The 16,271-nt window shown below is 44.4% G+C and overlaps 2 protein-coding genes across 2 annotated transcripts in view; both read right to left on the reverse strand.

Moving 5' to 3' along the window:
- LOC125945018 (low-density lipoprotein receptor-related protein 1B-like) overlaps positions 1 to 9,452 on the reverse strand; it is a 32,896-nt gene extending 23,444 nt beyond the window's left edge. Inside the window, exons 1-4 of the mRNA XM_049666560.1 lie at positions 9,446 to 9,452; positions 8,776 to 8,898; positions 4,685 to 4,821; positions 3,101 to 3,215 (exon numbers count right to left, since the gene is read on the reverse strand). Of these exons, the coding sequence (XP_049522517.1) occupies positions 3,101 to 3,215; positions 4,685 to 4,821; positions 8,776 to 8,898; positions 9,446 to 9,452 (382 nt within the window). The remainder of the gene's footprint in view (positions 1 to 3,100; positions 3,216 to 4,684; positions 4,822 to 8,775; positions 8,899 to 9,445) is intronic.
- Positions 9,453 to 10,208: 756 nt separating this feature from the next.
- The window catches only part of LOC119448917 (MAM and LDL-receptor class A domain-containing protein 1-like), a 265,378-nt gene continuing 259,315 nt past the window's right edge, over positions 10,209 to 16,271 (reverse strand). Inside the window, exons 53-55 of the mRNA XM_049666561.1 lie at positions 12,273 to 12,383; positions 11,485 to 11,735; positions 10,209 to 10,436 (exon numbers count right to left, since the gene is read on the reverse strand). Of these exons, the coding sequence (XP_049522518.1) occupies positions 10,209 to 10,436; positions 11,485 to 11,735; positions 12,273 to 12,383 (590 nt within the window). The remainder of the gene's footprint in view (positions 10,437 to 11,484; positions 11,736 to 12,272; positions 12,384 to 16,271) is intronic.

Genomic DNA, 16,271 nt, shown 5'->3' on the forward strand with positions numbered 1-16,271 from the left:
GTACCAGCCCGGAGACAATGTTTGGGTCTGGACTCCGATACGCCGACGAGGAGTTAGCGAGAAACTCTTACGTCGCTATTTCGGACCATATAAGATGATCCGACGTATTGGCGCACTGGACTATGAGGTCGTGCCAGACCGTATTTCGCTATCACAGCGGCGCCGCGCACGACCTGAAGTCATCCACGTGGTGCGTCTTAAGCCTTTCTGCGCCCGCTGACGAACTTAGGTCCTTTGTTGCTTTGTTATTTTTGTCCCTTTCTGTACGCGTGGTTTTGTTTTCGCTTTCGTGTTTGTAGCATCGGGACGATGCTTTTTAAGGGGAGGGTATTGACACGTGTACATGTTTATCTTTCACCGGTGGCCGCTTTCCACCGGCTAACAAATGTTAAACGTTATCGCTCGGCGCAGGGCGCGCCTGTATCGGAAGTTTCTAGAACGTTATCGATGCTTCTTTCCATTGCCTGTTTTCACCGACGCTTATGTTATCTGATTGTATGACCGACGCGAATTGTCTAGAACTTTCTGGAAGACCTACGGGCATCAGGGATTAATCTGGAACCTTCGATGACTCAGGTATACAAGCAGACGCGTTTCGCCGCTGATCAGATTTTCGACGATCGCCGACTGTGTTCGCCGCTATTGTTGTGCTTTGAGTGTAGCTTGCTTTTGTGGGCACAGGTTCGCCCAATAAACAACCAGTTTCGACAGACACAGTTTTGCGACTGTTTTCTTTATCGTCACTACTACATGACAATATGTTTCACCTGATCATCGTGACTAGGAGGGCACGTTACCATTTGTTACCTTTGCTTGCAATTCGTCACGGCACGACACCGCTGGATATCAACCGTTTTATTTGCTGTTTGGCAGACATCCTGCATTGACTTGCGAAACTCTCTTTCCTTCGGCTGCTCCTTCGCCTACTGAGTACACCAGTGAAGTCGTTGCTTGAACCCGTGCAGTGCGTCATCTTGCCTGTGCACGACCGACTCTCCTTCGCAAGCATCCGCAAATACCTGTTAAACTGCCGGCACAGAAGCCTCCACTAGTCGCCAGGCTCTCAGGCCCTCCTGTAGCCGCCATGTCACCGCGTTGGCCCTGCAAGGAGCTGAATCAACTCGGGGACGTCAATTACAGGATAGTACCCCCGGGGCATACTTCTTCAGCCTCCTCGCTACGAACTGAGGTTGTTCACGCTTCCCGACTGAATACATATTGCCCTTCTAGTTCCTCGCCTCGAAAGGAAGTGCCAGGACAGCACTTCCACCGCCGGAGGGTGATGTTACGGAGTGTCCGTACGTTAAAGAACGTGATGCTTGGCAGAGCGATGAAGACGACGATGGAGGACGCTTGCGGGTGTGGCCAGTAAGCCGTCTTCTCTTGCTCTTTGTTTGTAAATATTCTGTGAATATATCCTTCTCCGACATCTGGCCTGCGTCAGGATATCTACACTCAGCACGTTACTTCACTACCTCCTAATAAATATCACGCACCATATGGCTACAGAAGCTTTAGAGAAAATACGAAATATAGAATAGCCTCGGAAGTCGTTGTGTGCGACAAAGAACATGTAAGCCATGGCGGAGCCTCTTCCCAGTTTCAAAAATATTTTCGAAAATATAACGAGAACCGCGAGATGTCATATATAAAATATCCATATCGAGCAATTTAAGAAAATTCTTCTAGATGTTCCTTAGTGAGTTAATTTTGCAAACCACGAGCACGCGATGACACGGACTGAGAAAGACGCCCGAATTTCACAAAACAATGTCTACCTGTTGTTGAAGTGACAGATGCAAGCGTTGTAACTTCGCTTGGTAGTGTTGTAGAAGTAATTGTGGACGCAGTGGTTCCTGGAACTATTAATTAATAAAGATTTCGAGGTCAGCAATGTTACTTATGCATGAAGCGGATCTGCACAATTCAGAAATTTATTCGGCAACATCTGATATCACTATGAGTCCTCCTTTCTTGCACGGTCCATGTATAATACAATGCATCACTTTTCAGAAATAAATCTTATATAATGCTCGCATCACCCTCAATTAATTTTAAGCTATATGCTACGGTGCTGATTATTTGAGGTTCATCAATGAGGGACAAAGCGCAAAGGATTTCAAAATGCTGCTCGCTAATGTGACGTCATATTTCGAAGCTTAGGCCAATTTTTTTAGAGCTTCAATTTGCAGAGAACCATGTTTTCAAGTGTTTAAAGTATTGTGGGCCAGACATGAGCAAATACGAAAGCATTTCTGCACCACAGTTTTACAGTTTCTATAGCTATAGAGGGAGGTTCAGACTATTGCATCGTACCGTCAATTACACATGCTCATTTGCGAAGACAGCTGAGTGCTTAATAACTGTCGGGACACATACACTGACTCGAGAAAAATGTTTGTGTGAGATGTTCCAAAGAGAAAACACCAGGTACAGCGGCATATACCTCTCGGTAACCACTCATAAAGTTAGCTACAATGGGTAAAGAGGAGAGCGTCAGCGCAAGGCAAACAAATTAGCAAGCGCAGAGAAGAGACCGGCGGGCACTAGTTACAGACAACTTCTGCAGGTGCCTACCCTCGTTGTCTCAAGTGCTACCGTGTTCAGGTTTGCGTGCAGTTACTGCGAAAATACTTCGACCAAGACACCAAGGTACGCATACGAACGTCCATCGAGACGAGAACGACTTTTCTGCCTTCCACAGCACCTGGAATGAAGTGTTCTTTCTTGGAATTTCTCTTATTCGTTGAGATTTCCCCCTCTGTTATTACTGGCCCTACTTTATATTCGAAGCTGCACTGCAGTAGTTTTACCTTCTTGTCGCGGAAGAATAGAGGACATCGTGGAAAGTTAAAGATACATTCAAGCACTTCCACACGGACAGCGTCACATCCTTACAACAATCAATAAACGACAATAGAATAGATAATTGAAATATATTCGCAATGAATTTTCATGCTGTGCACATCCACATCATTGGTAAGTCATGTGAAAGTGATTTAGGTTAAAGATAGCTTATTACATACACTTTAACAAGAATTGAACAGACAATATTTAGGAACAACATTCGTTCGCGGCTAAGCATCGTATTCTCACTTACCAGGTTCTGGAACTTTTGTGACATCCGGGACATTGTCGCAGCTGCCTTCGCTTACTTCAATATCATCTATGGCAAGATCACTGGAGAAGAGCCCTGTTTTGCCACTGATCAGAACCTGGGTAATAGAACAGCATTACTAATTTGCGAAGCATCTATGTGCCCATACGCTCCCGGCTAACATTTTTCAGCGTATCCTAGACACTAGAATGCCTGAAAACCGTGTGAAAACTTCTGTGAAAAATTACGTGATTTAGGGTGTCGTCATATACTAAGCACGACAGATAAGATTGGCGACGTAGTACTGATTTTGAAAATGTAATCCAATATCATAACTCTGCACACACAAAAAAATGTCGAAAACAAACAAGCTGAAATGTTCATTTCATTCTAATAGCGCGAGACAAGGACCCACGTCTTTTGTCTTGCGCAGTAGAAAACTATCTGCTGAACTTCTGCAACGGATATAGGTGCGTTCAGAATTTATTAAAAAAACCTAAAAAGCGACAAACTGCCTTATACAACGCAGTTTCTACAAAAGTGTGAATATGCGTTCGCTAACAAAAGAAAACGGTAACTTGAATGTTATTGTATTAGGTTAGCGGGCTACAAAATTGGCAGCCCTCTGTAAGAGGGAAATGTAGGATATAATCACAAAATATGACTTGGATCAAATTTGTTTCCTGCGAGATACGTAATTGCGCAATGAACCAAATTCTTTCAGTTCGTCTTTCAATGAAGCAAAATTAAGCTTTAACGCGGTTACATCAACTTGTATAAACCACAACTTGAAGCGAAAAGATGGACGCGGACACATTACATACTAAATGTGCTTATTCCAGTATTTATGGGTTGAGTATGCAGATATCCACAATTTATTGAAGGCACATCGTCTAAAGGACATAGTTGTTTCAATTCTGGAAGCACCACTTTTATGTGCCAAAAAAAGATGAGCGATGATATGTAGTTTATTACTATTTAATATTTACCACCGTGAAACTATGGTAAATATAGGTACTTGGCAATTAGAAAGTATGCAATGCTGATGGGTATCTAACCGATGACTACAGAGAAGATTTAACGGGTACCCAGGATCGAATACTTGAATTTTTGCCATGTAACCTCCCTGCAGTTTGAAGTTCCTGTTATTCAAGAGTTTAGCAAAATCGTAGAGTAACTATTGGAAACGCGAATTGAACAGCTGCGCAGGCGTTTGTTGCAGCGGTTACTTACTTTCCCCTGAGGATGGGGAGCAAAAATAAACAATTTTGTTGCTGTTTGCGCAGTCAAATAATGGCACATATACAACACAGGTGATGGTGTTGGTTATGATGGCACAATTTTTCGACACATTTATAGAAATTTCGGCAAAGAGAAATTCTGTTCAGAAGCAAGGTCAAAAAAAAAGAAAGAAACGTCCCACTTGCTGATGCAAAAATACAGTTGCATTCTCGTCATTTTTGGTGACTCGTCCAAAGCTACCACAATATCAATATTCAGGCAGATCATGAAAATGTTGCTCAATGTTACCGCGTAACACCAATGCGTTACTGAAACCATTTACCTAAATCGACCACTACGGCTCACCGAGAAACAAGGAGGAAGGCTGCTGCTTGCCACCGACAGCAGCGTCCACTCGCTTGGAGCGGTGGCGGTCACCGTTGTGGATGATCCTATCACTGCACCATGTGGGTCAACGAACGCGACGCTGAGTGTCGTATTTGCTGTAACAGTCAAATTTTCAGAAAAAAATTATTATTGGGAAGGCAGTGGCGACCAATGGCCCCGGTTCATGCACTGTCGAATAACTAATAATAGGAGTTTTAGAAAAATCTTGAACTCAAAACAGGGCATCAAGGGACAGGGACTGATCAGGGCGCACGCAGCGCGGACTTCCAACACTTTTTTAAATTCAAACGAGCAGACGCATATACAGACAAAAATAAAAACACCATGAAAGAAAGACATATATGTATTAATGTGTAATTGTGCCATGTCACTAACGCCATTGATGCGCAGGTAATGTAACTGTTACTGGGCAGTGGCAAAGAGATTATTTATTTAGATTAGATTAGAACATTTATTCCGCTGGCGACAAGACGACATGTCTGCATAACGAAAAGCACGACTAGTGCTTCTTTCTAAATATACGTCTCGAAATGGTCCATGAAATATGCGAACGCTCCTGCTATTAGTTTTTCGAAAGGCTGCGACTAAAATTTCAGTCTGACTTCAATCGGAACTACAATGCATCCTTGGAAAACTTTGAGGCGGACTTCTCTATATATTTGCTAGACTAACGATTCGTCCCCAAAGAATACGACTTCTTCATTGCGGGGAATTAACTGTGCAGTTGCAGTAAGTGGTCTTAACTGAATGATTAAAGTTATTTAGCGAATCATTCTCTAGACATAACTGCTGACATTTGTCAAACTGTTCTTTTTTTGTTTCACTAATGCAGCTACCTACCTACTCCCACTCCTCTTTTAACGCGAGAACGTTAAGGGACCCCTGTCGCAGAAAATCCGGCGTTGGCGTGGGATGTCGGTGGGTGGTGGAGAAAATCATCCCCAACCACCCCGACCGCGCAGGCCCTCCACGTGATGCAAGGTTTTGGTGAACACAAATTTATTTCTCACAGTGAAATGCGTCAGAAACATGGTAAAGTACGACTTGACCATTCGGCATCTAATTTGTCGACGGAATGTTTACCAATCGGCGTCGGATTGTAATTTTAATGTACGAGAAACTCAAATACAAACCCCTTTTTCAGCATTTCTACCAGACCTACAGCCGCGGGTTCGGGTACTTTACTTGCGAAAACGATATCCACATGGCGCTCGCATACTAGAAAGGTCAAATTGGGTCTTCGCCTGCTAGTTCGTTATGAACACGCACACGCGTCGGTGCAATAGCCAATAACGCTATCGCGTTCCACTCTTAAAGGCGAAGCTTAAGCGTACTCCAAGTTTTTTTCTTGACTTTTTTTTTCGGAACAACACTCTCTGTCACAGCTCATTTTAAAAACATATGTTCAATATAAAGAAAAAGATAATAACAGGCAGCATGATGCTTTGCTACGAATTAAAAAAAGCAAGACAACGTTTAGGCCGAAAGAGGTTGAATAAATTGGCTAAATAAATTGTGGCTAAATAAATTGTGGCTAAATAAATTGTAATATAATCTAAAACTTCACAAAAACAAAGAAATGAGAAACACAGCGAATGTGATAGGCACGCTATGAAAGCGCTCTGGGTTGATTTTGAGTACCTGGTGTTTTTTGACGCTCTCGCGAATTTATGTTTACGAGTTCTTTTGTAGTCAGGGTATGTTAGACGGTGGCATTTGCTCATGCTTATCGAAGCCACGACCTCGTTGTTGGCCACGTAACGTTATAAACTGTGAGCTATCAATTTATCTGAATGAGAGAACTTCAGTATTTCTCTTTGTTTTACTTGTGTTGCTACAAATTGTCCATTTGTGGTTATGCACTGAGTTGAAAGTGGACTTTAAGGAATATATAAATGGCACGGAAAAAACGTGAGTACTGTTCCCTTCGTCTTTGTACCTGACCATTAGAGCAACGAACCAAATATCCCAAACCAATGTTTTGAGTATTTATTCCCAAAGTGTTTATCCGCTTATCGCGTCTGTTCCATTTATTATTAATATTTACAATCTATTGATTTTCATGCTTCCTACGGCGCTAATTAAGCTAAGAAAAATAAATAGTTTAAATACAAAAAGTAAGAAGTTGCACATAGTTTTCGCGGTTAACGATGCATCTGCGATATAAAAAAAAAGAATTAGCGCAAAAGAAACATGGTAAAAGAACGAGGACCCGCATTCATACAAAAGTTCTTCAACAAAACTGTTTGTAAGAACAGATGCCAGTTAATTGCAATGACTCACATTAGCAGTGGCAGCCAGCCAATGAAACAAAAAGCCCTCTTGAACGAAAAGCTGTTAATTTCGGCCCCAGAATACAACGACAGAAGCGCTGAATTGGAACTGAAGGCTCATTCGAAAGCACTCAGCATTACAAATTCGACAGGTTTGCATTTGACCGATAACTGATTGCTGCATGCGACGGTGTACCCCTTGTTTGATTGAACCGAAAACAAATATCGCCGTAACCTCGACCTTACTAGAGATAAATTGGAAGCAATTTGTGTGAATTAGGGCTATTGTTTCATCGAAGCGTCGATCAGCCGATTACCCGAGAAGTGACCAATCTTAAGTGTTTGTGTTTCCGTCGTGGCTATTCAGCTTTTCACGTTTTTTATGATTGCACGGAATGCTGCTCTTGCAATTGTACTTGTTAGGTGGTTATTAATGATTTATACATTTGGTTTTTGAAGCAAATTTCTCTTTGGATCTTGGCCCCACTTTTCGAGTACCGGCTGCTGCTGTCTGGCCGGTTATACAACGTGGGCTAATGCTTACGTGCCATAATAGACCATCCAGGTCGCTTCAAGAGAGTCAGAGCGAGAAAGCAAGGAGCGGAAAAGCGAGGTCAACCAGACAAGCGTTCGGTTTGCTACCCTACACTAGGGGTAAGGGGACAAGGGGGAATAGAAAGCGGATTGGAGGGAGCACTGCACGCACACAGTAAGACTACAATCCGTCACTGAGGCCGGTGTTCTTCAATAACTGCAGTAGCACACCACATCTGCGCTATCAAATGATGCGGTAGGAACCCAATTAGTTTTGTTTCAAAATGTGTTCTGCAGTCCAGTTGTCTTAGTGTGGTCTGCAAAGAAATGCATTGGATGACATATTGAGGGCAACGCCAACACAAGTGTTCGATAGTTTCTTGAGACTCACAACGTGTATCTCGGCATGTTCCACATGGCATGGGTAGACAACTTGGGGCCCCTGGCATGTGGTACTAGTTTGTGTGCGATCATTCTTGGCCCATCCCATAGAATGGCATGTGTCACTGAGTGGGTGCCCCAATGTACAAGCAGAACAATAGGCTAGAAGTAAATGTCGGCAACAGAAACAAAGAACAAAGCTGCACAGAGGTAAAGAAGGAGGCATAAAAAACTGCCGAGTGTCGACAAAGAAGTGAAGTAAACAGAATACAACCAGTGCGTCCTGGAGAGAAGTGAAGAAGGTAGAGTTAAATGAAGACATATCAGTAAACAATGAAAAAGTTTCCATTCCGACACGTACGTACGTGCAATTCACCGCTTCTTTTTTGCAGGGTTTTTTACTTACACCTGTTTCCAGAATAAACCTTTAATTGGAAGTCAGCGCATGTGTCGTCGTCTTTCAGTTGTTCTTGGGCGACTATAGCGCTTTTTTTTTATTCAATTCACAAATAAACGCAAGCTAGCACACCTGTCAGTCCTGTTAAAAAATGAACCATTCTTGTCCACTTACGCGGCATCGGCATGTCTGACATTAACGGGGACACCCTCTACGTATTATGATGAAATAAAAAAAGACACCAACCCCAAAATGTTTAGTGATGATAGCGTTTATTGCAGCATGTTTTATCCCGACCCGACGGGATTCCTTCACAATCTCAGTTTATTGTCTACATATTGTATTCACGCAAAATAATTGCGCATGCAAGAATAAAGCCAGTCAAGGAAGGGCTAACGAAAAAGGAAAGAAACCATTTTCCCTTGAGACAGCCCTGCAAGCAGGATAAACAATATGTTACTTACTATTTTGCTTTATGTAATAGTAGAGCTTGATGCAGGCGTTGGGACCGAAGGTGAGTGTTTGGCTTTCAATAATACCAATCCCACTTTCAGAGAGATCTGCAGAGTCCAGAAGGAGGTAATACCCTGAAAGAGAACGAATAGCCATGCTGTGTTGATTCTACGATAGGTGGTACACAGCTTGATGTAGAAGCTTTGCGACATTATTCCTTAAGTAAGTCTTACATCTGATTAAACGCAGACATTACATTGAAGCAAAGAAAAAGAATTGTGGTGAAGGTTTGTGAAAGTCTAGAATAAATAATTCAGTTAGCAAAAGGCGATGTTGTAGCGGTAAAACACAGGCGCACCTGCTGCCTCTCACTTTGCCGCACGGGCCACCTTACGTGTTTGCGTCTCTTTTTGATACTATCTGACTCCTTGGTACTACATGAACTCTTATTCTTGTTTCTCTATACATCCCATTAGTACTCGGCCTTTCAGACGATGAGTAAAAGAGAAAACATATATCTGTGAATATGTGTCTTTTAATTTTCTCATTGTTTGTATAGTTCCCGTTTAATTTATAGTAGTCTCCCTTTTTATGTTTAGTTCACGCATACTTACGTGTGGTTGCGAAGCGTTTCTTTAGTCTTTAGTCGCATAGCTAAAGACGCTCGCATTTGGAACGCACCTGACATAGTGGGTGCACTAAAGAATATTAGATAGAAGCGAGAGATGGATCAGTGAACAGCTGCCACACTCCACGCATGCTCAAAGTGAAACGTACTCTTACGGAAATATAGCCTTCTTTTTGTGTGGTTCATTAGCACGCTAGATCCAAGACAGCTCGCTCGTTGAGTATGCGCACTTGTCGGCACCATGTACTTGTATAGTCAAACACAGCGGCCCCCGATATTGCGGGGAAAAAAACATATATTCCGCTGATTTGACCAACGTCCAATAAGTGTGCAGCTAAACTATGTTATTACACAGAACTGTCGCTTCTTTGTGGATGGTGGCATGGCGACGGCAGTGCGTCAATCTATCTCAATTCACGTATGCCGTCTAGCGAATCCCTGTATATATGCGGCAGGTTCCATATTTGATGTGACAATTTCTGGCTCTTTGGGCTTCCTCCAGAACCACTTGTAGCTCTGCCCCGGTACTACTTCACATTGCATTATAACCAGTTATTGCCGTGTTGCTATGGTCGCTGTTTCTACAGGCTGGTCCTGGCGTGATTTCGCGATGACTGCAGTATCCGTATAAATGTAGTTAGCGCCGCACTGTTGTTAAGCACAACTCTGAGATTCGAGTGAAGTGATCGGCGTCCGCGCTCATAGTGGTGTGAAAACTCTATGATTCTTCGAGGTTACATGGCAGGGCACATAGGAGGACAATGGCAGCTGTTGGAGCGAAGCTTTAGAAACGGTTATGCAAATGGCTGACCTTCCTCAGGTTCCGAGAGTGTGGTCCTTCTTGAGGCCACTGCTGACTGTGACGGTGGAGCCTTGGTTCCTGTACCAAAGCGCGTATTTGGGACTTATAATATTCTGCCAGTTGCACATATCCTCTTCGAAGGAGCAGCTGGCGGGCGGAGGACAAGCAGTCTCGCCTAGACTGATGTCGTCCACGGCTACAGCAGTGCCCGGGTCGCCAGACGTCGTTCCTTCGAACACGAGCTGCATTGCAGAAAAGGTAGCAAGATGATGTCTTAGGAATGCAGAAACAGTACAATTCTGTGCGTGCGAAGTGTGTATGGTTAACATATCTTTCTTTGTAGGACGAGTGCGTCTACAGTAGCACAGCTAGGGCAACTTTCCCTGTCCTCCGGCTTTCGGGGCGTTGTCCTCCATTGTTGTTTATTTTTTTTCTAGCGCGTCCCGTGTTTTGCACGAGAACAAACGGCTCTTTTATGCTGTTATCGCATCCGCTGCGTCCTTTATTGGTGATTATCGATGCGGCTATTCACCTTGCTGTTCACCATCTTCTGATGATACTTCTTGTCTTGCTTCTTTGTCGTCCGAATATTTATTTCTAATCTCGAATGTATCGAGCCTTTCGCAAGCAACAGGGGTTGCGCTTAGTGCCTTTCAGCGCAGAAATGTCCATGGATGATTTATGAAGCACTTTGCTTCATAAATCATGCACGCACTACACACACACAACACACATGTACACACAACACACACACTCAATCATTAATATTCTTGGGTGCAGAAATGGACCGGCTGCTGTTCTGCTGCGAGGAAACAGGTAGGGTCGCAATACACTTGCGTGCTTCAATGATCGGTGCTACGATACGCCAACAGTGAGAAGCCTGCTCATGCACAGCTGCAATGGCGTTTGCGGGAAGGTCTTCAGTCGCAACGCGTAGGCTGATGCGAAGCCGACACTTCTTACTTTTAATTTTTCTACCTTAGAAAGACAAGTATTGGAACGGCTCGTTCTCTTCACTATACTCACTGAAAGAAAAACTATTTTCGTTAAACTTATTTTGTATTAACGCAGATTTCGGACATAATGACGCGCTGTCGACGCCGTAAGTGAAGCCACACTGTCTCCTTTCACAGAAGTTTTACTAAGTAAGTGGAACCTATTTGATTGAGTTGATAAAGCCTACGCGACATGAAATTTGGAATGAACACACAGGCGCGGTGACCGATCGTTTAGTGTGGACTTTTCGTGTGTACTTCTGCAAACAGATCGGTCAACAAACATGCGACTCACCTCGGCCTCTCCTTGGACGCTGGTCAAGTCGACCGCGGCCGAGTACCACTGATCCAAAGGAGCATGTGACTTGGTTGCGTACCAGAGAGAGTCCTCTTGCTGGTCTTTGGCTACCCGAGTGAGGTTAAGCATTTGCACCGTCGTGCCGGCGATGAAGAACCAGAATCGGAGGCACTTGTGTTGTGACACGTCGTAGAACCGCTTTGGACTCACCAATCGGCCAATGGGTGACTTTACCAAAGCAAAACTCCCTGAGGATATGCAAATAACCGTTTAAAACGAGGATAGAAGCCTGTGTTATAGTCACATGCACACACCATACTATGTGTACAGAAAAAAAAAAACAAGAACGAAACGACCGTGGCAGACCATCTATGAGCTGAGCACTCGTAAATAATTTTGATCTGCATCCATCTAAAATATTAGTCGCGAATGTCCTTTGTTTAAAAGCAACCCCATCATACAAGTTTTTTTTTCGGATTAAGGAGGAAGAACAACGTGAGAGCCTGGTCTCTGCAGTTGGCAATTAGCTTGTACAAAATGAAAGTATCTGTGATGAATAACTTCAGGTTTGTCGTTATTATTATGCTTACTATGTGTATTATTCCGGTCTAAGCATTCAGAATAGTTATGGTGTCGGCTCAATATTCGTTAAAATAATAAAGTAACTTATGAACTGAAAAAGAAGCAAACGAAAGATTTTCGGTAGTGATATTGGTTAAAATATTCCACGTTGAAATAAACATGGGAGGCTCTTATGCTTGAACAACACATAAATAATGTCTCACCGGACGGTGCCTGGCTACCGTGATCAGACGGAGGCAACATCGCGCGGCTGCCCTTTGTGACTTCCCAATTGTGCAGCTGCCAGCCACAATTGCCGGACTCGAATGTGCACACTGGCGAAGAATAATGAAAGAAGTCATAGGTGGTAATCATCGATAGCATGGTGATGTCGACGCAAAAGAAAGTTATGTTACCTTCCTAGATACAAAATCTCATTCTTGCAGCGCTCTAAGGCGCAATGGGTACGGAGGGAAAGTTATGCTCATCGTACACAGCTAATGCTCTAGTAACATAAAATTGAACATTACCAGATGGGATGCTCGTCGTCGTAAAACACGTTATATGCCGCAAAACCACTCTGATATTGAAATTTTGTTGCATTGGTGCAACACTGTGCCAAATACAGCCGCTACAAATTTTAAACAGTGAAGCTGTTCTAGCTAACCGTAAAAACTGGCGCCTGCTGTCACAAAACCTCGCCGAGGTATTACGTCACTGCGTTGCCTAGCAACCACCTCATGGAGCGGCGTGCTCCTCGCCTCCACTCCGTGCAGTGCACATGGTGCTTTTACATGGGACGTTAAAGAGAGGGAAGGAGAGCATGCGCGCGGCACTGGCAATGCTCGGGAGAGGGAAAGAGAAAATGGGAGCGAGATAGAGAGATAAAGACTGTAGCAGCACCAACGAGGCAACGCGCAGAGATGGTGCCGACGCCACCCGCGCTCCCCCTTTCCCGCGTTCGCACCGGAGAAATTCGGGTGGCGTCGGCAGCAGCTTGGCCGGCTTCGACTAGCCACGCGCCGGCAAGTGTGGAGGCGCAGGTTGGCCGTGACGTCACCGGGGAGACAAAGCTCGAAACCACCGTGACGGCGGCACAACTCTCGTTGACTCTGTGGCGAGTACATGTAGCCTTGACATGGGACGACCAAAGAAGATCCGGACACCCGAAGAAGAAGCCGCTCATCTTGAAGCGCGCCGCGCGGCCAATCGGAACGTTGGCGGCGAACTGATTCGGAATACTGTGCCTAGCAGCGCTTAGCGTTTCCTATAGCAAACTTAGCCAAACCAAGTAAAACCTGCAAGAAGCTAGGTCGATCACCCGCTCCGCTGTTTACTCCAGCCTTGAACCACTAGCGCAAAGCTGCCCGCTTTTTTTTAAAGGGGCCTTGAACCACTTTTTATAGAAGTGGAGAAATTAATTTAAGGTAAAATAGGCTATTTCAGAAATACTTTGAGGCAAAAAGCACTTCAATGCGTTCGGCAGAAGTGGAGTCATTGCCAATCAAGCACGACTTTTGCGGTGCTTGAGCTCCACCTCCAATGATTTGCACTGCGAAGGGTACGGCGGAGCGGTCTGTGCCCCACACGCTCCGTCTACTGACGTCCCCGTGGCGCGCAGTTCACATTTGATTGTGGATGCCAACGACGCGCCAAACGTAATGTAAACGCGGTTATCCTCAGCGCGCCGTAGCGCGCTTCGCCAGTGGACTCGTCGTGACATGCCGCGGCGGCCGCGGTATCTAGGCGTGGCAGCAGACCGCAGCTACATGCAGCTGTACTGCGTATGCGCAGCGTTTGCTTAGTGAACGACAGGGATGGAGGGCGCGCTCGCGCTCATATGCTGCAGTCTGACCGTATAGTGCGGACCGGATTGTCCTTCACCAGTTTGACCAACGGTTAGTGGCCACATCCAACTTGCTCATTTTGAAGGTAATCAGCCGGGCAGCCAGACTGACAAGGAGTGAATGACGACTGTATGACGACGATGGCGTGACGGCGACGGCATGACGAGATTCGTAAAACAAAGCTGGAACGACGATGATGCAACGACCATGAGAGCATCACTACCGCGAGCACATACCTAGTGGCCTAAAGCATAATACAATCTGGGCCACTGGGTTGGGGTAAAAGGCGTGACGAACACGCCACGATGACAGTCAGATTAGTAAACTGCAATCACAACGATAGAATTACCGCAACAGTGGTTCCGTCGTTGCCTTAGCAGGTGGATCATTCGGGCAACTTGGTCGGCGTAAGAGGCAAGAATGATAAAAGGAATCTGTTAGTTTACGTGCCAGAAACCCTGATCTTCTTATGAGGCAAGCCGGAGTGGAGGAGACCGGAATAATTTTGACTTCCCGGGGTTCTTTAATGTGCACGCAATGTATGGTACACGACCATTCTTGTATTTCGCCCCCATCGAAATGTGGCCGCCTTGATCGGGATTGGATCCAGGGCCCGAATTCACAAAACCTTCTTACGCTTCAATTTTTGTGAGAAATAATTTTAGCCAATCCAGATGCCAGACATATCATTAGCGAAGGCGACCAGCCAATGTCAAAGCGAACTTAGGAAAGAAAAGCTTTGTGAATCTGGCCCCAGTGCCCTCCGGCGAAGCAGCGCAACGCGAAAGCCACTACGCCACCATGGCGGGTGGCTATAATAGATAGATAGATAGATAGATAGATAGATAGATAGATAGATAGATAGAAAAGCTGCCGGAGAAGATGGAATAACAGTCGATTTAATCAAGATGGAGGAGATATCATGCTTGAAAAGCTTGTGCCCCTTTATAAGCAGTGCCTCACGACTTCAAGCGTAACAGAGAGCTGGAAGAACGCCAACATTATGCTAATCCATAAGAAGGGAGACGTTAAAGAATTGAAAAGTTATAGACCCTTTAGCTTGCTTGCAGTATTGTATAAAATATTCAGCAAGATAATTTCCTATAGAATCAAGGCAACACAACCAAGAGAACAGGCTGGCTTCAGGAAGGGATATTCTACGACGGATCATATCCATGTCAACAATCAGGTAGATAAATCTGCGGAGTACAATCAACCTATATGGCTTTCAACGATTATGAAAAAGCATTTGATTCAGTAGAGATACCAGCAGTCATAGAGCCATTGCGTAAATTAGGAGTGCAGGAGGCATACGTGGATATCTTGGCGAATATCTACAAAAATTCCACAGCTACCTTGGTTCTCCATAAGAAAAGTAGAAAGTTACCTATCAAGAAAGGGGTCAGGCAAGGAGACACAATCTCTCCAATGCTATTCACTGCATGTTTAGAAGAACTATTCCAGCTCTTAGACTAGGAAGGCTTAGGATTGAGGATCAACGGCGAATATCTCACAAGACTTCGGTTTGCAGATGACATTGTCCTATTCAGCAACAATAAGGACGAATCACAGCAAATTATTGAGGACCTCAACCGAAAAAGTGTAAGAGTGGGGTGGAAGATTATTATGCTGAAGACAAACAATGTTCAATAACCTGGCAAGGAAACAAGAATTCAGGATCGCCAGTCAGCATCTTGGTTCTCTAAATGAGTACGTTTATCTAGGTCATTTACTCACAGGGGACCCTGATCATGAGAAGGAAATTTACAGAAGAATAAAATTGGGTTGTAGTCAATACCGCAGGTATTGCCAAATCCTGACTCGGAGCTTACCACTGTCATTGAAAAGAAAAGTGCACAATGATTGTATTCTACCGGTGCTAACAAATGGGTCAGAAGCTTGGAGGTTAACAAAGAAGCTCGAGAACAAGTTAAGGACCGCACAAAGAACGATGGACGAAAAATTTTAGTCCTAACGTTAAGAGACAGGAAGTGAGCTGTGCGGATCAGAGAGCAAACGAGGATTGCCGACATTCTTATTGATATTAAGAGGAAAAAATGGAGATTGGCAGGTCATATGTAATGCGTAGGATGGATAACCGGTGCACCATCAGATGTTACAGAATGGATACCAAGAGAAGGGACGCGCAGTCGAGGACGACAGAAAACTAGGTGGGGTGATGAATTTAGTAAATTTGCAGACGCAAGTTGGAATCAGCTATTGCGCAAGACAAGGGTAACTGGAGATCGCAGGGAGAGGCGTTCGTCCTGCAATGGACATAAATATAGGCTGATGATGATGAGATATAGATAGATAGATAGACCGATAGACAGATTGATAGATAGATAGAGAGATAGGCTGAAGTAGACAAATCAT

Source organism: Dermacentor silvarum, chromosome 4, assembly GCF_013339745.2.
Source record: "Dermacentor silvarum isolate Dsil-2018 chromosome 4, BIME_Dsil_1.4, whole genome shotgun sequence".
Classification (NCBI taxonomy): domain Eukaryota; kingdom Metazoa; phylum Arthropoda; class Arachnida; order Ixodida; family Ixodidae; genus Dermacentor; species Dermacentor silvarum.